The 23,745-nt window shown below is 37.8% G+C and overlaps 1 protein-coding gene across 6 annotated transcripts in view; it reads left to right on the top strand.

Annotated features, from left to right (window-relative positions):
* GRIA3 (glutamate ionotropic receptor AMPA type subunit 3) overlaps nucleotides 1–23,745 on the top strand; it is a 332,083-nt gene that overhangs the window by 262,145 nt on the left and 46,193 nt on the right. For all 6 annotated transcript variants that reach the window (XR_014793766.1, XR_014793767.1, XR_014793768.1 and 3 more), the window contains exon 12: nucleotides 9,864–10,062. Coding sequence is in view for 3 of the 6 variants with exons in the window: in XM_084870792.1 (XP_084726918.1) it covers nucleotides 9,864–10,062 (199 nt within the window). In the remaining 3 variants the exon portion in view is untranslated. The remainder of the gene's footprint in view (nucleotides 1–9,863; nucleotides 10,063–23,745) is intronic.

The raw sequence follows: 23,745 nt of genomic DNA, 5'->3' as shown, positions 1-23,745 counted from the left end.
CTGAAGCAATTCAAGGAACTATAAGAAACAGCTTTAAAGTAAAGTGATTAAATATTATGACATGAAAAGATGTCAGAGATAAATGAACCCAACTGCTTCCATTTGCTGAAGGCACAGGGACAACAACCTTCACTGAACTCTACTATGTATGAGTACTTTACCTGGGTTATCATGTGGATATTAATCCTCAAAACACTGTCATAGGGTAGACATTATACTTATTTTTAAATTGAAGGAGGTGATGCTCAGGTTAACGTGCCAGGCACACATCTAATAAACAGCAAAGCCAGTATTCAAACCTAACTCCAATTCCAAAACACTTCCATGTCATGCTGCATTTCTTATATCAGAGACAAAGGAACCATACCCGAGAGATAATGTAATGAACCCAATGTCATGGAGATTTTAAGAGCCAGCAGTATAATTGTTTCCACTATCATATACTGCCTATCATTGCTGATCTCAAGGTGCATCTCTTGTTCCATTCTTTTCTTTCATGTTCATGCACCAGAGCTGTTTTCCACTCCCCCAAACTCTAATGAAACTCTGCCTTTGCCCTTGTTGTCAAAGAAACTAGGCAATGAGTATTTAAAATGATGCTGAGCATGTGTCTAGGAAATCTGAGCATCATTCTATTTCCATCAAACAAAGATATTGAAAGTAACCTAGAAACTTGGGTTAGTCAGTATTAGGCTTGATATTTTCAACCACCTCATAGGGTGAACAATTCAGCTGGAGTCTGAATTACCTTTAGAAAGGGTAAACAATGTAATAAGCTGAGGTTATATCTACACATGAACTAATTTACTGGAGGGAAGGGGAAGTCAGTATAGTTAATATATTTCATTATTAACTAAGAAATTCTAGTTTCTTATTATTATAGATACAAGAGCAGTGCATATTTTTCTGCAATGTTTTTACATCTGAGGATATTACATTCCCTTCCCCTGAGTGGGTGGAGGAGTGGAGAGATAGATAGTGGGTATAATCCAGACTGAGAGCATAATGATTAAATATGTGGGTGCTGGAAATAGTCTCACTAGATTCACAATCTGCTTAACAGTTGTGTAACTTGAGGCAGTTCCTCATGTAGGTTCTCAATAAATGTTAGCTATTATCATTTTTCAACTGGCTGCTCTTAACTATCCTATTTTCACAAATACTAATAGTTAATATTGCATTTGAATTTTAGTTCCTAAAACTCTATAGAAATACAGATGACATGTTGGTCAATGCCAAATAGATTTCTGATGGTAAATCACTAACAGCACTCCATCTTGAACACATATAGTGCTTTCCTTAAGTATTACACCAATAGCAAATAGTTTGATTATATTATTCCATGATGTCTTATTGATATTGGTAGGAGGTTGCAATTTTTAAAATCTGAAGTATATTTCATTTATAAAACTTTGATAGAACTGCTAAGCTGTCTAAAGTCCAAGTCCTTCCAGACAAATGCTCCCCCTGCTGACTTTCTTCAGAGCTGCAGAGACATCTGAGGGCTGGCCAAGTTGGAAGATATGAGAGTTGGGGAAAATACAGCAGAGAAAATGGGGAGAACACACTACCAGAACCTGATTGTGGTATACAGATTTTTCCAAAGGCTGTCAGAGATAGTAACCTGTTAAGTTTTTTTTTTTATCTCCTGTTAAGTTTTCAAGATATCAAATATTTTGAAGAACAGAGAGGAGGGTTTGTCCAGGTTAGCTGACACATAGACCCTTCTCTAAAATGAAAAGCATGTACAGAATAATAAAATACATGAAAGATATAAAATAAATGGGGTCAAAGACAACAGGATATTTTTACTCCATGGTAAGCAATATCTTTTCCTTTTCTGATGTATAACCAGTGTCTTCATTGAACTACAAATTCACTTCAAAGCAGTAGTGATGTGGTAATAAATTAATGATATAATAGCAGGATTTTTATATACAAAAATTTCATAACTTTTCTGACTGAAAGCTATAGTTTTCAGTCTTTGGGAGATGGTTACTTATTCCCATCAGAGAAGACTATAAAAGCCAAAGATTGATTCTGCACATTTTTGAGCAATCTGTCGTAGACACAGTATTAAATGGAATATGGAAATGATGCAGACTTTGAAAGAAAAAAGGAGGGAGAAAGGAATGATAGGTTGTGCAAAAGAGAAGTGGTTTGTAATTCAAGCTCATTATCTTGTAAAGCCAATAAAGTGCTAATTTCAAAATTTAATTACAAGATGAAGGTTATAGCACATAGCTTACTTTTTTATTATTTTTTTGTTTTTATTTTATTTTTGCCATCACCACTTATCCCCTCTATGCCCTCTTCCACCTCAACCCACACTCCTCCACCCATAATCACCATCACTTTTATTATCATTTCATAGGTTATAAAATACACTTCACTATTAACTAAGAAACTGTATTTTCTTATTATTACAGATAACAACAGCATTGTACATTATTTTGCTTTATTTTTAATGTCTGTTTTTCTCTTGTTGCTAATTTACTTTCATTAACTTCATACCTCTTACATTTCTTCAAAATGTATGATTTTCTCTTTAAAATGCATTTTTATAAATACTAAATGTTCAGTATTGTAGTCATTTCATTATGCTAACCTCAAAATCTGTTTTGTGCAACAAAAAATGGGGTAGTACTACTTATATCAGAAAAAAATAGACTTTAAAATGAACTACACCTTATAATGATAAACAGAGCAATGCAACAAGAGGATATAAGCCTTGTAAACATTTATGCACCCATTATTCACCCAATATAGGAGCACCTAAATATGTAAAGAAAATCTTTATGGACATAAAGGGAAAAATTAAAAGTAATATAGTCATAGAAGGGGATTTTAACACCCCATGGACATTAATGGATAGATCTTCCAGACAAAAAATCAACAAAGAAACTGCAGCCTAAATGACACACTAGATCAGATGGATTTAACTATCTTCAGAGCATTTCAGCCCAAAGCAGCAGAATATACATTCTTTTCAAGTGCACATGGAACATTTTCTAGGATAGACCACATGTTAGAATACAAGACAAGTCTCAATAAATTTAAGAAAGTTGAAATCATATCAAGCATCTTCTCTGGCCAGATTGGTATGAAACTAGAAATCAATCACAAGGGAAAAAAAACTGAAAAACACACAAAGACATGTAGGCTAAATAAAATGTTACTAAATAATGAATGAATTAACAATGAGATCAAGAAAGAAATCAAAAACTACCTTGAAACAAATGAAAATGAGAACACATCAACCCAAAATTGAAAGCAGTGAAAACAGTCTTAAAAGGGAAATTCACAGCATTACAGGCCTATCTCAAGAAATAAGAAAAATCTCAAGTAAACAATCTAACTTTATACTTAAAGGAACTAGAAAAAGAATAAGTAAATCCTAAAGTAAGTAGAAGAAATAAAATAATAAAGATCAGAGCAGAAATAAACAAAATAGAGTCTAAAATTATAATACAAATGATCATTGAAACCAAGAGCCGGTTCTTTGAAAAGATAAACAAGACTGATGAACCTTTAGCCAGACTCATCAAAAAACAAAGAGAACCAAGTAAATAGAATCAGAAATGAAAGACGAGAAGTAACAAGTGACACAACAGAAATACAAAGGATTGAAAGAACATTATGAACAAATATATGCTAGCAAATTGGGCAATCTGGGTAAAATATATAAAATCCAAGAAACATTCAATCTTCTAAAACTGAATCAGGAAGAATCAGATAATCTGAATAGACAGATTACAAAGAATGAAATTGAAGATGTAAAAAAAAAAAGGGAGGGAGGGTCCTAGACCAGATGACTTCACACGTGAGTTTTATCAAATATTTAAAGAACAATTAACAAATTAACATCTATCCTTCTCAAACTATTCCAAAAAGTTTAATAGGAGGGAAGACTCCCAAGCTCATTTTACAAGGCCAACATGGCAAAGAAAGAAAATTATAGGCCAATATCCCTGAAGAACATAGATGCTAAAATCTTCAACAATTACCAAATCTGGGTCAAGCAATATATAAAGAAAGTTATACACCACGATCAAGTAGGATTTATTTGGGGGATGCAAGGTTGTTATAATGTCTACAAATCAACAAACATGATACACCACATAAACAAAATGAAAGATAAAAACCATATCAATAAATGCAGAAAAAGCATAATCCAGCATCCATTTATAATTTTTTTAAAATCTCAGCAAAGTAGAACCCTGAAACATTAATTTGAAAGAATATATGCATCCATATGTTTATTGCAGCATTATTTACAATAGCCAAGATTTGGAAGCAGCCGAAGTGTCCATCAGTAGTTGAGTGGATAAAAAATCTGTGGTACATTTACACAATGGAATACTACTCAGCCATAAAAGTGAAGGAAATTTTACCTTTTGTGACATCATGGGTGGACCAGGAGAGTATTATGCTAAGTGAACTAAGCCAATCAGAGAAAGACAAGTACCTTACGATTTCACTTATATGTGGAATCTAAGGAACAAAATTAACTAACAAACAATATAGAAACAGACTCATAGAGAACAAACTGACAGTTGTCAGAGGAAATGGGGTTTGGGGGAACTGGGTTAAAAAGGTTAAGGTGTTAAGCAGAGAATAAAACTCATAAATACAGACAACAATATGGTGATTACAAGAGAGAAAGTCGGGTGGTGGGAGGTAGAAGAGGGTAAAAGGGGGATATATGATGATGGAAGGAGAGTTGACTTGGGGTGGTAAGCACACAATACAATAGAATTGCACACCTGAAACCTATACAATTTTATTAACCAGTGTCACCCCAATAAATTCAATAAAAATTTTTTAAGTTATTTGAAATGAATGTTAAACATTTTGAAGCTGCATTATGGAAGGGGAGATACTGAAAAATTACATGTCTTTTTACTCAACTATAAAGTCATGTCTTACTTTAATAGGTCTTTTAAAATATGTGATGAGGCTGACCCATCAGTCACTTTTTATATAGCTTCTATGTGAAATGTGGATTTAAATTGCTATAGTTTCACTAATGAAAAAAGGGATACATAAAAATTCTTATAGAGTTACTTCCCCATGAGTTCCACTGCACCTTTTCTCAGTGAAAGGATTTAGTCATCATACCATATAAGGAAAGCAAGTGGTAGAAATTTCACCAATACTCTTGTCAAAGATACTATTGTCTTGAGGGGGAAATATTGAATCAAGCTTGAGAATTTAACACTGATTGATTCTAAGAAAGCTCTTTTTTCTATCCATGTTTATGCTTGTGTATATTAGTATACCATTTCTATGTGGATATTTACTAAAATTGTTCATACTTACAGGTATAGCATAACCCTGTAATTGCCCAAGTCAATTGCCATGTAGACAAGAGGCCACAAAAATGATCATTTTGCATCTGCATTTTCAGTCATGCCAATAGTCAATATCACCTAAGTCATACTGATTAAGTAAATTATTGTCTGAGTCAGCTATTAAGGGGGCCAAAATAGCCAGATTATGATGTGCAGGACTAATTTTATATCATACAGGCACAGCCATAGTCAATTAGCCTCAATAGAATGGCACAAGTGTAATTTCCATAAATTACCATGTTCTCCACATTTCAAGTAAACATGCATAAAAAGCTATTAGTATTTGCAGCAGCAGAATATACCTTTTTCCATACCAAACCATGAGTCTGGAGATACTTCAAAATCAGTTTTCTCCTTGGTCTCAGTAAGACCCCATCATTCCAAATTAGAATGATGTTTACAGTTTCATTCCAAATAAACAACAAATAATAAGCAATAATCCAAACATGTTTGGTTTTCCTGCAATTATATTTCTCAGTGTTTGTAGAAAACTTGCATCTTCTATAATTTGCACACCATTCTGGATTTTTTGGTATAAAATATGAGTATTATCTACTACAAAAATTTGGGCCTTTCTTTCCTGTTGTGTAAGTATAGATTATTTCCTATTTCTCCTCTCTGTGAGTCAATTTCTTTATATGTAAAATACCACTATAATCTTACCTGTAAAGCAGTACCTAATCGTAAGGATAGAGCATTAAAAGAGTTGACACATATAAAGCAATTAAAACAGAGTCTGTCACATAGGAAATGTTCAATAAGTGTTATTATTGTTATCATTTTTATTACCTTATTACTACAGATGCTTTGAAGCATTAATCTTTTATACATTAAATTATTTCAGATCAGTCAAGAATAAATTAAATGTATACAGCAACAATGAAGAAGGACTGTGAATGGTCCAAATTCATAATTAAAATGTTTTATAAACTTTTAGGCTCTGGAAGTGTGACATATTCTCACTCATCCAGATGTTTTCACATCTTTTAATTAAAAATAAAATATTCCCAATTGAAATCTTAAGAGAGTACAACTATTAGTTAGAAAAAATGTGTTGCAAAGCAAATTTTCACATCTGAAAAGCTAAATGTGATTATGTTCAGAAATTTTTTAAAAAATAAGGGCTGTTTAAGGCATCCAAGAACAAATAGGAATTATAGACTTTTAAAGATCAAGTAGTTTTGTTACAGTTAATAAAGAAAGAACCCTATCAAAACACCAAAATTATTTTATCAGAGTGTAAAAATCTAAAAAAAAAAAAAAAAAAAAAAAAAAAAAAAAAAAAAAAAAAAAAAAAAAAAAAAAACCTGAATTTTCCAGAGAATAATAAAAGGTTATCTTGGGACAAAGAAATTCAAATTTCCTTCAAAGTGGTAAAGTGCAAATACAAACAAAGAAGAACTTGATTTGCCAGCTTTCAGCCCAGAGCTGCCCTCTTCCCACGAGCCTGGAGATGTTCCAGGCTCCTACGCCTATTCTTGACTTTATGACAGAGGGTGTTCTTTTTCTGTGAGCTTTTCTGGGCATGAGAGAACATATCCTAACCAGAATGAAACTCTGCCACAGAGCAGAACTATCCTAAGGATAATGTGGCAATTTTTCATAAAACCTATCAGCCAGATTTTAATTTCTGCAGACAAAGCCAGCCTTCAGCCCATTGTGAAGGAGATGTAGTTTTCTCAGTACAAGCCATTACCCATCACTGAGCATAACTTCCCACAGACCCTGGCCCTGAGTAGCATTCATGGTGTAAGTCTATGACTTGCAATCCTGGCTGCACCAGAGCTTTATAACAATACTGCTGCTGAGGTACAACCCCCAGGGATTCTGATTTAATTGGTCTGGGGTGGAGTCTAGGCATGTTTGTTTGTTTGGTTGTTGTTGTTTGTTTGTTCTTTTGCTTTATTTTATTTCCAGCTCCCCAAATGATATTCTTGTGCAGGCAGAGTTAAGAATCACTAATATTGAAGAACAATATTTCTCATTTGAGTTTCCAGACCACTGCAATCACCAGTGATGCTTAAGGGATGGGGGAATGGGTGGAAAAGGTGAAGAGGATTAAAAAATACAAACTGCCAGTTACAAAATTAGTCACAGGAAAGTAAAGTACAGCATATATAATATAATCAAAAATATGAAGGGAGGAAAGCAGGCGGGGCAGGGAGAAGGGAGGAAAGCAAGTGGGGCAGCAACCACAGCAGGAAACTCTATTGCAGGAATCTTCCTACAATGGGCATTTAGTCAATAATATTATAGTAACTATGTATGGTGTCAGATGGTACTAGACTTATTATAATGATCACTTCACAAGGTATATAAATGTCTAATCTCTATCCTGTACACCTGAAACTAATACAATATTGTATGTCAACTCTAACTGAAAAATAATTTTTTAAAGTGATGATTCTTGAGTACTCAGATATTCTGAATCTTCATTTTAACAAACACCCCAAGTTACATTGAAGAACAAAATTTTCTCTTATTAAAACTTACCCAGCTTCTGTCCCATTTTCTTTTCTTTTTTTAATATATTTTATTGATTTTTTACAGAGAGGGAAAGTTAGAAACATCGATGAGAGAGAATCATCGATCAGCTGCCTCTTGCATACCTTCTACTAGGGATGTGCCCGCAACCAAGGTACATGCCCTGGGACCTTTCAGTCCCCAAGCTGACGCTCTATCCACTGAGCCAAACCAGTTTCGGCTTTTGTCCCATTTTCTAATTGGTCAGACTAATCCAAAATAATGTGATAATAAGTGGTGTTGAAGTTAAGTGCTACTTTTTTATTTTTCAATTACATTTGACATTCAATATTATATTAGTTTCAGGTATGCAGCATAGTGGTTAGACATTTATATAACTTAAAAAGTGATCCCCCAATATGTCTAGTGTTCCCTTGACACAATCCATACAGAATTATTACTATGTTATTGACTAGAGGCCTGGTATATGAAAAGTCATGTACGGGGGCCGGGGGGGGGGGGTGGTCCCCTCAGCCCGGCCTGCCCCTTCTCACAGTCTGGGAGTCCTCAGGGGATTTCCTCCTCAAGCAGGCCTAAGCCGCAGTCTGGCCTCCCTCTGCAGGAGGTGACCAGGATGATCAGGGGAAGGCACCGCCTCATCACCCGCCACTGCAGCTGCTGCCCCTGGCCACTAAGGTCGCCTGCCCTCAGCTCTGGCAGCCTCTGTGGCTTTGTCAGGAAGGATTTTCTGCTGTCTGGTCTAATTAGCATATTATGCATTTATTATTATAGATTATTATAGATTACATTTCCTATGCTGTATTTTACCATCCCATGACTATTTTGTAACATTTTGATGAAATCTCGTGAAGAATTTCTGTGGTAGGTCAGTGAAAGTGGTTTTATTTGGTTGGTTATGAGAGTGAGGGGATGAGACAAACCTTAAAGTACCTCTCAAATCCTATTGTGCAGGTAGTTTCCTACTTCACTTGAGGTGTCTCCGTTGTAAAGGCTTAGTCAGTAAAAGAGAAAAGTTTTGATCCCTGGAGCTAAGCTCCTAAACCCCACTAGCTCCATCTTATGGCTCCTTGCCTCATGGGTGACCAACTCCACAAAATGACCATGTTTCCATTAGACTTATTAAACTCAAAGTGAATAATATTTACCAGCACTTATCCATTTCTCTTCAATTATGTAAACATTTGTGGCTTTTTTTCCCCATGCCATTGCCTCATATCAATGGTTCTCAACCTTGGCTGCACATTGCAATCACCTGGCAAGCTTTAAAAAAATACATATGTGCCGAAACCGGTTTGGCTCAGTGGTAGAGCGTCGGTCTGCGGACTGAAAGGTCTCGGGTTCAATTCCGGTTAGGGGCATGTACGTTGGTTGCGGGCACATCCCCGGTAGGGGGTGTGCAAGAGGCAGCTGGTCGGTGTTTCTCTCTCATCGACGTTTCTAGCTCTCTATCTCTCTCCCTTCCTCTCTGTAAAAAATCAATAAAATATATTTAAAAAAATAAAATAAAAAAATAAAAAAATACATATGTCTGGGTCTGATATCCCAGGTTCTGAGTTAACTGATCCAGGGTGGGCCTGAGCATAAGATTTTTTTAAAAGATCTTAGGTGATTCTACTGTGCAGACAAAGCTTAGAATCACTTGCCTTAAAGGAAATGATACAGACTTCCACAGGTATGGGTGCCCCAGCAAAGCTCACAGGAGTAAGATCCAATAAGTACAATTATTACATGTAAGTTGGAGCTGGTAAAAGAAGATATTTTCCTACAATTAAAAAAAAAAACACCTACTTTGAACTCATATAGGCCTAAAGACCATTATGCATGTATCATTATATGCCATCATAACATGGATGGTTGTTATTAATGTACTACTTTTGTTTGATGTGTTAATTCCTTGACATCATTTACTTTCCTCCATCACCAACTACACTGAAACCAGTCTTCTTTTCAGAAATAAAGATAAGGATTACTTAAACTGAAATCTGGCCCCTCTGGGTCTGGATTTGTCTTTGTTTCATTTTGTAGGTCACTCTCTGGGCGCATTGTTGGAGGGGTTTGGTGGTTCTTCACCCTGATCATAATTTCTTCCTATACTGCCAATCTCGCTGCTTTCCTGACTGTGGAGAGGATGGTTTCTCCTATAGAGAGTGCTGAAGACTTAGCTAAGCAGACTGAAATTGCATATGGGACCCTGGACTCTGGATCAACAAAAGAATTTTTCAGAGTAAGTGCTTTACTTTAATTGGGCCTGCTGATTTTTATTGTATCATCTTCTCACAAAGGCAAATTCACAGTGTTTTTAAGGGAGGGTTAGGAAAGAGCGTGAATGTTATCAACTCACTGGTTGCTGACTTAATTCAATGTCCTTTAGAACTAAGACTTGTGTGTGACATAAGTGGCATGCCAAGAGCTCTAGCTTGAACTGCCAGGTTTGAATCTCAACCCTGCCACCAAGTGATTGTTTGTCCTTGGGCAAGTCATTTAACTTCTGTCAGCCTCAGTTCCCTTCCTTGAATAATGAGGGTATTGAACTATGTAATATATATTCTCCTTTCTAGCTTTTACAAAAGCAGTGATAGGACTATAAAATTACCTATTCTTTTTTATACATTGGTTTTCTATTGAAATGTATTACAGTTGTTTCAAGTATTCATGGACATGCTGATAGTTCAATTTTCAGGGAAGCTAATAATTGTTCTTAAATTTAATGAGAAGACTTATTTTCCCCTCTAACTCCCTTCCTGGAGGCCAACTCTTGGTGAGGAAACAGTAAATTGTTCACTAGAAAAAGTTATATAAACACTATCAAGAGAAAAGATTAAAGGAGATGGAGGCAGAAAATTTATAGAAGGATAATGTGATAGACAAACCACTTTTACATAAATTATCAAGATCTTTGTTCTGTAGCAACTGGACTATAAGAAAGGCTACCAATGGACTGTTTAAGAACTTAAATATTTTTTCAGTTACCCCAATCAGGAAAATATGGTGGTTGATTAGAAAATGAAACCATTCTATCCCTGCCAGCAGGGCTCAGTGGTTGAGCGTTGACCTAAGAACCAGGAAGTTACAGTTCAATTCATGGTCAGGGCACATGCCCGTGTTGTGGGTTCGATCCCCAGTGCAGGGCCTGCAGGAAGCAGCCAATCAGTGATTCTCTCTCATCATTGATATTTCTATCTCTCTCTTCCTCTCCCTTCCTCTCTGAATCAATAAAACAACATTTAAAAAAGAAATGAACCCATTTTACATGTTACCACTGCCCACTACTGTAATCACTGCAACTGGTTGTAGCTATGATCCAGAAGCCACCTGTGTAGTAGGTAGAGAGGAAGCATTTAGTCACTCTAGCCAACCAATAATCAAGTTATTGGATGGCAGGTATAGTTACTGGCTTTTTCTCAAAGGTCCAGAGTAAACAGATGTTGGTTATAAACCAGTTTGTTTTAAGAAATCACAAATAAATATATTTTTACATGTATTATCATGAGGTTGGTCCAATTACTTTATGGAAAACCAGATGGAGTGTGTTTCTTATAATTATGGCAATTAACTAAAAACTGTTTTTCATTCCCTGAAGAAAAAAAGGTTAGTTCTGAAAATCTTCCAGAATTCTCATCGGCTCTGAATACCCTTTACACTTCTACCACTGTTGACTGAGTAGGTCATAATCTCCAACCATGGAGAGAGGCCCAATATCGGCAGCATCACAATAATACAAAGACCCTCTGGAACTAAGGGTCTTGACCCTCACTATTATGGCAGTCCCAGAAACTTCTATGGGGATAATTCCCTGTCCCCATGAAATCACTCGCACATTTCAGGGTAGAAAGCCAAGGATTTCCATCCACTGAGTAGTCAGCACATAATCTGCTCCATGGAAATCTGGTTTGGTATCAACTTCAACAGAGCTTGCATTCACCATCCAATAAGCTTCAAGTTGCTATATGAAGAAATTGACCACTTAGGCAATCAAGACACCAGACTTAGACCTTCTGATAAGACATACTTGTTCCACTGGAAAGCACTTTTCCTTTAACAATGATTAGAAATTAGGAAGATGTGCTTTAAATGGTAATCAATAGGTGGCATCAATTCCTATTAAGCTTTCAAAAGCATTCATTCTTATTGCAGGCAAAAGAGTCTCTCTGGGAAGATTTATTAGTACAAAGGCTTGAGAGTGTGACCAAATAGTCATTGTCCCCATGGCCAGATCCCATCCCCCATGCACTTTGTGTCATTCTCAAAAACCAAGAAAGCATCTACTAATCCATGAAATGATGGTTTCATTAAAGAGCATTGCATTACTGGAATCCATTTGAATCAACATTTAATTCTGAACAAAGCTATTCTAATTGGCTTGCAGTTTCTAATCTCACAAATTCCTAGTGACCTTTACAGCCAATGAATAATTTGTATGGAAATGGAGCTGTTTTGAAAATCTAACTAGAGAAGGAGGTGGATATTTCTAGTTATATAAGGAAGTGCAAAGAATTTTCTAATTCCAGCACATGCCACTTTTTCTTTTTCCCCAATTGGTTGCTGGTGACAGCATTGGGACTCTGTAGGAAAGTTCTTCAGGGCAGCACACAAAGGTTGATGATCTAAGAGTGGAAGTGAGAAGTATAGAAAATTCAACTCTTTAGTCTACTTGCACTAAAATGTTACATAAAACTAACAAAGCGTAAGCTTAGTATTCATATAATACTGGGGGCCTAACCAATTGGTCTCTAAGCCACTTGTCCTCTTTGTATCCTCCACTCCACCCTCCTTGAGCCCCGTAGATCAGAGAAGACAGCCAGCAAGAACACATCATTTCTTAGGGACTGAACTGCCATAGCATGTCACTTCCCTCTCAACCTTCAATAAACTCAAGGCAAGTTTAAGAACAGTAACTCCTTCACACATAAAAACTTGGGAACCTTTGATTACATGCTTTCTGAACTTTAGAGGATAAAACAAGATCAGATGCAACATTTACAAACATTACATGAGCTCATTTCTTCCATTTTCACTCCATACTAAAACCACAGGGATCAAATAGCAATATCATAAAACAGCCTGGGGCCAGCCCTCTAGTTATTCCACTAAGAAAGAGAAATAAATAAAATAAAATTCCTTTATAATTGCCCTGCAGACATTTTTACTCATCCTGGGTAAGGCGACCATTAAAATGATGGTATTTTTTAAATGATTCCTTTGTTTCTCTCATTTTCTGAGCTATCCTTAGCTCTTATCATAAAAAATCACATAAAGTCATTGGCACAGAGGGACCTGTTCCTACAGGAAAGGCAGGGAGGGAGGGAACAGATGAAAGAGACATCTGAAATATTACCAACAACGCTCTTAACTTGAAAACTGATTTCCTTAGACAGCAGCTCCAAAACTAAATGTGCCAACCAAAAAATGGAGGCACGGCAGGGTACAAAACAAATCGACAGCTTTATTGTCATTGCCCAGAGAAATGCCACTATGATTTGGAAAGCTGCACTGAAATAATCATTCTCTACTAGGTTTTGGAAATTTAACCTGATGCAGATTTGTGTTAAAAAGTATCACTGGGAGAAAAAGCAATTCCAAAATTATCCCTGCCTTCAAACCCCTAGAAATATTAGAAAACAACTACAATGCTTGATTTCTTTTTCACATACTTATCCTCGCTAAAGATAGTTCAGGGGATAAAAGAAGGTTGTTGTTGTTTTTATATGAAATGTTTAATACTAATTTAAACCAGCTTAAGAAAACAAACATAAAAGGGGAGGAGTGGCACTCTGGGGCCCTAGACAGGACAGAATAATTAAACTTTGTCTGGAGACCATCAAGGGGGCTGTCCTGTCTTCTGAGTTGCAGCATTGTAAGCCCCAGGAAGCACAGATGAATTACTCATGGAGAATGTTTTTGTTTCGACACTAGACTTTAACTGTTACTGTTTTCATTGGTCACTTTATTTTTTTTTAATTCAGGCAGCAAAAAGAAGAGCCCTCCCAAAGTGATTTGGGAAGTAGTCCCTACTAAAAGTATTCAGATACTGCTTAAACATTCAGAATCTCTCTTATACACACACATACATACACACACACAAGCATTTTATATTGGTTATCTATTACAGGGCTTTTTAATAATATGGGAAAAGGAGGAAAATCTCACCACAAATGTACCTATGCTGAGTATATTGACATTTTGACATGACCTTAAAGCTTTATTACAACTGAGCTATATACACAACAGACATCCCTTACCCCTGAACTATGCCCAGGACCAAACCAGAGACGGGCGGACCTGCATTACCACCAACCAGATCTGAAATATCATGGCTGGCATGTACACATAAGGAACTATCTGGCATTGAAATTGGGACGCAAAAGAACTGTTGGCCCAGAAAGGAACTGCTTGCCCCCAACTGTCCCCCTGCTGGCCTGCTCACTCCAAACTTCCCCCCCCGCCACTGTCCTGATCACCTCCAACTGACCCCCACTGATATCCTGCTCATCCCCAACTGGCTCCCCTGCTGGTCTGCTTACCCCCAATGGCCTGGCCCCCCACCAGTCTGATCACCCACCACTTCCGTCCCATTTTGGCCTGAATACCCACAACTTCCCTCCTCTTATAGCTTCTAACCACCTCTACCTCAGCCCGCCACCATGGTTTTGTCCAAAAGAATGTCTGGAAGGTCTCCTGGTAGGTCTCCCAGTCTAATTAGCATATTACCTTTTTATTAATATAAATAGAGGCCTGGTGCACAGGTAGGGGCCAGCTAGTTTTCCCTGAAGGATGGGGGTTCCACTGGGGTACCTGGCCAGCCTGGGTGAGGAGCTGAGCTGATGGCTGTTTGCAGGCTGGCCAAGCCCCCCAGTGGGAAACCTGACCCTGTGGGGTGTGGCCAGCCTGGGTGAGGGTCTGAGGGCTGCTTTCAGGCTGGCCGTGCCCTCTGGCAACCCAAGCTCCAAGCCCCTCCTTTTTTTCTTTTCTGTGTGTGTGGGGGTTTTTTTGGTTTTTTTTCCCCTTAGCACCTCCTTGAGTGGAGGCCACAGCCCACTGGAAGCAGGTATCTGGGATTTATTTATCTTCTATAATTGAAACTTTGTAGCCTTGAGAAAAGGCCAGGGCCAGCCTGGGCGGGCAGAGGGGGGAGGGGGGGGGAATTTGGCTTCCTCTATCGCCAGGGGCAATACGAGCCTCTGCTCACTCCAACTCCGTGGCTGCCATCATCTTTGTTGGGTTAATTTGAATACTTTTTCCTGACTGGCTGGTGGGTGTAGTGAAGTGATGGTTGTTTTTCTTTTATTAGTCTAGATTAGTTTCAGATGTACAGCATAGTGGTTAAATAATCATGTACTTCACAAAATGGTCCCTCAATATTTCAAGTACCCACCTAGCATAGTCATTACAATATTATTGACTACATTTCCTATGCTGTATTTTACATCCCAATGACTATTTTATAACTACCAATTTGTGCTTTTCAACCCCTTCACCTTTTTCACTCAGCCCTCCAACTCCCATTCCCTCTAGCAACCATGAATTTGTTCTCTGCATCTATGTCTGTTCTTGTTTTGTTTATTCATTTATTTTGTTCTTTACATTCAATATCAAAGTGAAATCACATGGCATTTGTCTTTTTCTGCCTTATTTCACTTAGCATAATACCCTCTAGATCTACCCACGTGGTCGAAAATACTAAGATTATCAATTTTTCATGGCTGAATTATATTCCATCGTATATATGTTCCACCAATTTTTAATCTACTCATCTATTGATGATCACTTGGGTTGTTTTGATAGCTTGGCTATTGTAAATAATGATGCAATAAATATAGGGTCGCATATATCTTTTCAAATTAGTATTTTGGACTTCATTGGATATATACCCAGAAGTGAAATTGCTGGGTCATAATGCAATTCCATTTTTACTTTCTTGAGGAAACTCCATTCTGCTTTCATAGTGGCTGCAACAATCTGTATTCCCAACAGTAGTGCAAAGGTTCCTTTTTTTCCAAATCCTCACCAACACTTGTTGTTTGTTGATTTATTGATGATAGCCATTCTGACAGTTGTGAGATGATATCTCATTGTGGTTTTCATTTGCATTTCTCTGATGATTAGTTGAACATCTTTTCCTATGTCTTTTGGCCATCTGTATATCCTCTTTGGAGAAGTTTTTTTCAGGTCCTTTGACCATTTTTAAATTGTATTGTTTGTGTGGTTTTTGGTGTTGAGCTGTATGAGGTTTTTTAATAAATTTTGGTTACTAACCTTGTCATCAAGATGTATCATTGATGAATATTTTCTTCCATTCAGTTGGTTGTCTTTTAATTTTGTTGATGATTTCCTTTGCTGAGGCTATTTGGGGGTCTTTTGTGGTTCCATGTGTAATTTTAGATATTTTTGTGAAAAATGCCATTGGTATTTTGATAGGAATTGCATTGAATCTATAGATTGTTTTGGGTAATATGGAAACTTTAATGATGCTAATTCTTCCTATCTATGAGCACATATATGTTCCATTTATTTATGACTTCTTCAATTTCTTTCTTCAGTGTCTTATAATCTTCTGAGTACAGTTCTTTTACCTCATTGGTTACATTTATTCCTAGCTGTTTTTTATGGTTTATATTGATTTCAGAGAGAGGAAAGAATAGAGAAAGAGAGAGAGAGAGAGAGAGAGAGAGAGAGAGAGAGAGAGAGAGAGAGAGAGAGAGAGAGAGAACAACATCAATGTGAGAGAGAAACATTGATCTGCTACCTGTCGTACATACCCCAACTGGGGACTGAGCCTACAATCTGGGTATGTGCTGTGACCAGGAATCAAAGCAACAAACTTTCAGTGCACAGAATGACACTCAACAAACTGAGCACACTGACCAGAGCCCTAGGTGTGTGTGCTTTTAGTGTTGTTCTTTTATGTAACTGTAAATGCGTTTGTTTTCCTAGGTTCTCTTTCTGATAATTCATTATTGGCATATTAAAATGCAATCAATTTCTGTACCCTGTCAATTTACTGAATTTATTTGTCAGTTTTAGTAGTTTTTTGGTGGAAACTTTAGAGTTGTTAAAGTTTCTGATATGCCAAGCGTTATGTCACAGTGTGGATAAAACTGGAAAGAACATGAAAATTATTTCTATTCAACAACCAATGATGGCTTTCTTGTTTTTCCTGGGGTAAGAGGCATTTGGTCTGTTTCCTCATCTGTTAAGGGGAATACTCTCTATTCTATCTTCTTTATAGGACTGGTAAGAGGATTACATCATAGAAAGTTCTTTGAAAACATAAAGGCTTCAAATCCCAGCAGACTTTAGGAAAAGAGCCTCGCAATAGCGCAATTAAAACATAAACTGTCAGACAAAGCTCTGTGGAGTTGTGAGGGAGGAGTAATACTAAAAAATAAAATAAAATAAAATAATCTCTGCTGGTTCAGTGAAAGAGAGGTGGGGGTGTTTTCTGGCTTTGGAGGAGAGAGGAAGTTCATTTATATCCTCCTTTATTCTTCTTACCTCATCTCCTAGTCAGTCAGTCCATCTATAGCCATTTGTTGTGGCCTGCAGGTTCAACAATTTCAACATGCAAAACTTAGAGCTACTCTTGAAGGCCATCTAGAAACTTTAGGTGCTTCTAAAGTGGCATGCAGGCCATCTGCCAAGAACTAACCAACCATATGGATTTCATTAGCCCATCTCTGTTAATCCTCCCAGGTAACCTACTTGCTTACAGAGAGCATTTCACAACCTAGAAAGCCTAAGGGGGTTAAGTTTTTATTCTCTTTGAGGCTGCCAACCCTCTCAGACAACACCAAGGTAAATAACAGAATTTTCAAACCTTTGTGAGAATGCTGTCACTCTCTTCCCTAGAGGAACTCATCTCAGGATCTCACTTTCTTATCCGACAAAGTCAAATCACCTAATAGCCTTCCAGTTAGAGGAATAGGGCCCATCTGTTCAATTAAACTTTCCTTATGTTCGCCTGACAAGCTTGAGCAAGTTAATTATTTACAACTAGAGGCCCAGTGCACAAAATTCGTGCACTCAGGGGGGTCCCTCAGCCTAGCCTGCACCCTCTTGCAGTCCAGAAACCCTCAAAGGATGTCCAAGCAAGCCTAAGCTGGCAGTTTTACATCCTTAGCACTGCCCTAGGGGCAGGAGAGGCTCCTGCCACTGCCACTGCACTCACCAGCCTGTGAGCCCAGCTTCTGGCTAAGCAGCACTTCCTCTGTGGGAGCACATTGACCACCAGGAGGCAGCTCCTGCATTGAGTGCCTGCCCCTTATTGGTTAATGCACATCATAGCAACTGGTCAATCAGACATTTGGTCAATTTGCATAATAGCCTTTTATGATATAGGATTCTTCTTCATTGCCATGCAGAAATCTAAAAACTTGACCATAAGGATCAAGTAAAATTTAAATTTACTGAAACTTAATAAGAACATTCAATTAACTGGAATGCTTGGTGCAGTCCACTTTGAAAGGAAAAGGCAATTTACCCAAGCATAATATTGATATGAGTTTTGTTTTGTTTTTCAAAAACACTACTAGGTACTGTCCTGTGGTCATATTCATTTTCTACACTTTTAATTAAATAACATATTCATGTAGGTAAATAAATATTCATATCTAACATACCAAGTTAAGTACCAGAGCTACAATAGGGGAAACATGACAGAATTTCTTCCTTCAAAGAGCTGGCATTCTGTTAAAAGGAGACAAATAATCAACATGTAAACAAATACATGTATAAAATAATTTCGGATGCCAATAAGATATTATAATAATGACAAAGTTAGAGAGCACTGTTTCTTTTGTTTGTTTTTAATGTTTTTTTATTGATTTCAGAGAGAAAGAGAGAGGGAGAGAGAGGGATAGAAACATCAATGATGAGAGAGAATCATTGATCGGTTGCCTCTTGCACACCCCGAGCATATGCCCTTGAACAGAATTGAACCTGGGACCTTTTGGTCCATAGGCTGATGCACTATTCACTGAGCCAAACCAGCTAGGGCGAGAGCACTGTTTTAACTAGAAGTTTGAGAGGGAAAGCCTCTTTAAGGAGGTAACATTTTATTAGAGACCTGAATAACAAGAAGAGGTAGCCATGTGGAAATCTGATGGAAGAGTTCCAAACAAAATAAATAACAAGTGTCAAGGTTCTGGGGGTAGAAACAATGCTGATATGTTTAAAAAATAGGAAAAGACCAGTGTGGCTGAAGAATGGAATTCTTCATATATAACTGATTTATAGTGATAAAAATTGTGTAACGTGGTCAGATTTATGATGTAATTTGGAAGTAAAGTCACAGAAATTGTTGATGGTTCGAATAACATTTGTGAGCAAAAGGGAAGAACCAAGAGTGACTCTCATATTTTTGGCCTATTTTCCTCTCAGTGGTCACTAGTGAAATCTATAAGTCCTCCATTCTTTATATGACCCAAGGATACTTGCTAAACTGTAGTACCCGAGGGCTGAAAAAATACATTAGAACTAATTAGGAAATTTTTCCAAGTCAGACTATAAGAAATCTTAAGGTTAATCATTAAAAAGATTTCGTAGTCCAAAAGCCCCTAATGATTCATGCCTTTACTATGTCATATTCCTGTCTTCTTAGAATATGGCTTTATGATATTCACAGGTGACTAACTCCATTTTGCAACAACATAACTGGCACCACCACCCCCATTTCTGCCACATGGCAGGAAAGATAAATAAGATAAATTCAGGCAAATTTAGTAATTTCCTAGTCATTTCAGGATTTTTCACTCCATCCTCACTAGGATGACATCTAAGTTCTAGGAAGTTTGTATGGTGTTATGGCATTAGGGGAAGCCATATAACCCCAGACCATCATAATCACTTCCAGATATCCACTGCTTAGATATTAAGTAGTCTTTCCCCTCCATATTAGTATATCTGAGATGTAAGGATCCAAATCCTCAGCATCCCCACATCCAGGCCACAAGACCTCTGTGGGCCTAACCCTGTATTTATTCTAACACATGTATTTTCATTCATTCATCCTCTCTCTCTCTCTCTCTCTCTCTCTCTCTCTCTCTCTCTCTCTCTCTCTCTCTCTCTCTTTTTCTCCCTTCCTCCTATCTTCCCTCCCTCCTTCTCTGCTACCATTATATGGCTGCGGAAGAGTCAGTTTCTCTCCTTCTACCAGTCTGGGGACACTCAGACTTTTCCTAGAGACCTCATGTGGCCATTACTATTCTATCTCACCAGCACTAAACCAAATGTGGGCTATTCTCTTAGATTCATCATCTCTATGCTATACTCTGGGAAGTGTTTCTACCCCGGGGTCCTCAAAAAGCTAGGAATCCCATCATCCCTCCCCCATTTAGAGAGCCATGTCTGACTTCTTTTTTACTTCTCTCTTCCTCAACTTTTATCCAAGGGTAGTTAGTCTGGATTTTTATCTATCTGCTTTCCATTTAATTGAGTGTGGAATAAACTTCATATTTTTCTTGTATACTTCAGAATTTTGAAACTCAAAAACCTTTTTTCTCAAAAAGCCTGACTTTAATCTAAAACTTGGTTTTCAAGATAATGTTGTTTCTGCTATAAGTTTTTTTTAATTTAATAAATCTTTATTGTTCAGATTATTACAATTGTTTCTCCTCTCCCCCCGCCCCATAGCTCCCCTCCACCAGGTTCCCCCTCCACCCTCTGCCCTTACCTCCCCCCCAACTTTCCTCATCCATAGGTGTACGATTTTTGTCCTGTCTCTTCCCACACCCCCACACACACACCTTTCCCCCTGAGAATTATCAGTCCACTCTCTTTCTATGCCTCTGATTCTATTCTATTTTCCAGTTTATTCTGTTCCTCGGATTTTTAATTCACTTGATTTTTAGATTCACTTGTTGATAGATATGTTTTGTTGTTCATAATTTTTATCTTTACCTTTTTCTTCTTCTTCCTCTTCTTAAGGATACCTTTCAGCATTCCATATAATACTGATTTGGTGGTGAACTCCTTTAGCTTTTTCTTATCTGTGAAGTTCTTTATCTGGCCTTCAATTCTGAATGATAACTTTGCTGGGTAGAGTAATCTTGGTTGTACAATAGGTTCTTACTATTCATCACTTTAAATATTTCTTGCCACTCCCCTCTGGCCTACATAGTTTCTGTTGAGAAATCAGCTAACAATTAAATGGGTTCTCCCTTGTAGGTAATTAACTGTTTTTCTCTTGCTGCTTTTAAAATTCTCTTTGTCTTTTGCTCTTGGCATTTTAATTATGATGTGTCTTGGTGTGGTCCTCCTTGGATTGCTTTTGTTTGGGGTTCTCAGTGCTTCCTGGACTTGTAAGTCTATTTCTTTCAGCAGGTGGGGGAAGTTTTCAGTCATTATTTCTTCAAATAGGTTTGCAGTATTTTGCTCTCTCTTCTTCTGGGACCCCCATAATTCTGATGTTGGTATGCTTGAAGTTGTCCCAGAGGCTCCTTACACTATCTTCAAATTTTTGGATTCTTTTTTCTTTTTGCTTTTCTGATTGTTTTTTGCTTCTTTGTATTTCAAATCTTTGACTTGATTCTTGTGTTCCTCTAGCCTTCTGTTGGGACTCTGTATACTTCTTTTTATTTCAGTCAGTGTATGTTTAATTTTTAGTTGGGGATATATTTTAAAATAAAAATTATTGTGTATTGCCTCCCCTCCAAGATGTTGATTCCATAGGTTCCATTAATCTGCATTTTTAAACTAGCACCCCAAGTGACTCTAACATAGATTGCTTAGAGTGCTCTTTGAGGAGCATTTGACTATACAACATATGAGATAATTTCTGCTTTGATTATTTGGATTTGCTTTTTCTTAATCCTATGTGAAGGTTGCAGGGAGGAGGCTAGAGGCTGGGCTTATGGTGCAGAGAGAATCCTGAGTAGGATATATCTGGGGCCTGTTTGCAGAAGTATCTTGAAAGTGATCACAGCTGACTGAGTTGTAGCCTCCTCCTCTGAGTATTCCTGACAGAGAGGGAGAGAAATTAAAAACTTTTTTCTCATCAACAAGGACCAATGGAAGATGATTGTTCCAGGAGGTATAATCTGAGGTCCAGCTGGCTCTGAGGCTTTAGGGTGCCCCGCGTGCAAATATCTATAGGGAAGGTAAAAAAAAAAATAGTCTCTAACTAGAGAATATGAACAATAAAAAACAATTATGAAAACTATAAATCAGGGGTCTTCAAACTACGGCCCGCGGGCCACACGCGACCCGCAGAGGAGTCTGATCCGGCCCGCCAGGTTTTTTGGGCAGTGAGCGCAGCCGAGGTGTTACAGTAGGAATTAGTAGTTCATATAGTCCGGCCCTCCAGCTCTCTGAGGGACCGTGATCTGGCCCCCACTTTAAAAAGTTTGAGGACCCCTGCAAATGGAAGAGAAATGAGACTGCAGGGGATTAATGGCCAGAAGCCTAAAAACGTTTATAATTTTGTCCGAATTCCTTCTCCTATGATTCATATGACACCCTTTTCCACTGTGGGTCTTGGGTAACCAGAGCTGTTGCATTAAGGTCTTTATGGATCCTTCAGCAACCCCATGATTCAAATGTCCTATCCTCGAGTAATGCAGGTGACTAGGTCCAAGTGTTAGTTGTTGTTCAAGATTTTCAAGCAGTATGACCCAGGTAAAGGCTGTAGGTAAGAGAAATTTCTTAGGGAAAAAATGGGACAGAAGTATAAAATAGACCAGAATCTGAAACTAACCTTAATCCTCCCTCTTTTTCTTTCCTTCTCTTACCTGCTGGGTAAAGTTATTAGGGTTGCTTTATTATTGCTTTTACGGAGACTTTAGAGAACCTTTTATCTCAAATGTCCCTACCTAGAAGAATTTAGGAGGCCATCCCTAGGTGCTATTCAGCATCAGAAAACAAAAGCAATAGGAAGAAGTATGAGCACCAGAAATTTCATAAAGAGAGAAAACAATGCGACAGAAGTAAGAGATTGCTCAGGAGTTTGAAAACTCTTGAGAACATGAAGAAAACTACCCTACAAGCCCCTCCCCTTATATCCTTCCCTATTTGACTTCTAGGATCTCAGGTGGCCAGGGCTGCTATGTTGGTGATTTTACAGAGGCTTCCAGGAATCCCAAGCTCCAAATTTCTCAGTCCCCAGAACAGTAGGTGGACAAACAGAAGAACTGGCCTTCACATGGGGAAGTTAGAGTATTAAAATATGGTAGGAATCTATGTGCAAGAGAAATGTCCTTAAACATGAAAAGCGGCAGAATGAGAACTTGCAACAAGAGCTTTGAACTCTTGGCTGTTAACTAAAGCTCTCTCCTACTATCACGTTACCCCATACCTCCCCCCCACTTTGTCTTTTTCCATGCCTTTTATTATGAGGCAGCTGTACCCTGTACTTCAGGGAGCCTCATGCCTAAAACTTGCAACCAAGAAGACTTTAGTTGAGTAAACATGAATTTGGTCACCAGGAAGAGCTCAAAATTAGGAAATTGTAAATGCTGTCAGGAAAAGGAACATATTTTAAAACTTGTGCAGAAGGAAAAGGCAGACCAGGAACCAGGAAACTGCTGCTCTTCATCTAGAAGTACTTTTCTAATATATCACTGCCTAGTCCTTACCCCAATTCCTTTTTCCAATTTTAACCTGCTGGGCCTGCACATTGGGCAGCCAATGCTATTGCATTTGTTTCTTGCAGAGGCATTAGGAAGACCAGGGGTTCAACCTTTCCCACCTATGAAACTCATTGAGTAGACAGCTCCAAGTACCCCTATGGGAGGGTGACACCTCCTGGAAGTAAGTGAAGGTCATTGCAGAGGGTAATTTGAGCTGGACCCCTCCCTCTAGTATCTCTACCAAGGAGGGTTAGTGAGAGCTCATCTTTCTAGAAACGAGTGATAAGGTGGACATTTGTAACCAGAATAAAGTGCTGGCCCTTTAAGCCTTAAAGAAAGAAGTCTGA

The sequence above is a fragment of the Pipistrellus hanaki genome (assembly GCF_964339955.1).
Source record: "Pipistrellus hanaki genome assembly, chromosome: X".
Taxonomy (NCBI): Eukaryota; Metazoa; Chordata; class Mammalia; order Chiroptera; family Vespertilionidae; genus Pipistrellus; species Pipistrellus hanaki.
Note: the sequence above shows the minus strand (reverse complement) of the source record. Positions and strands in the feature narration are given on the sequence as shown.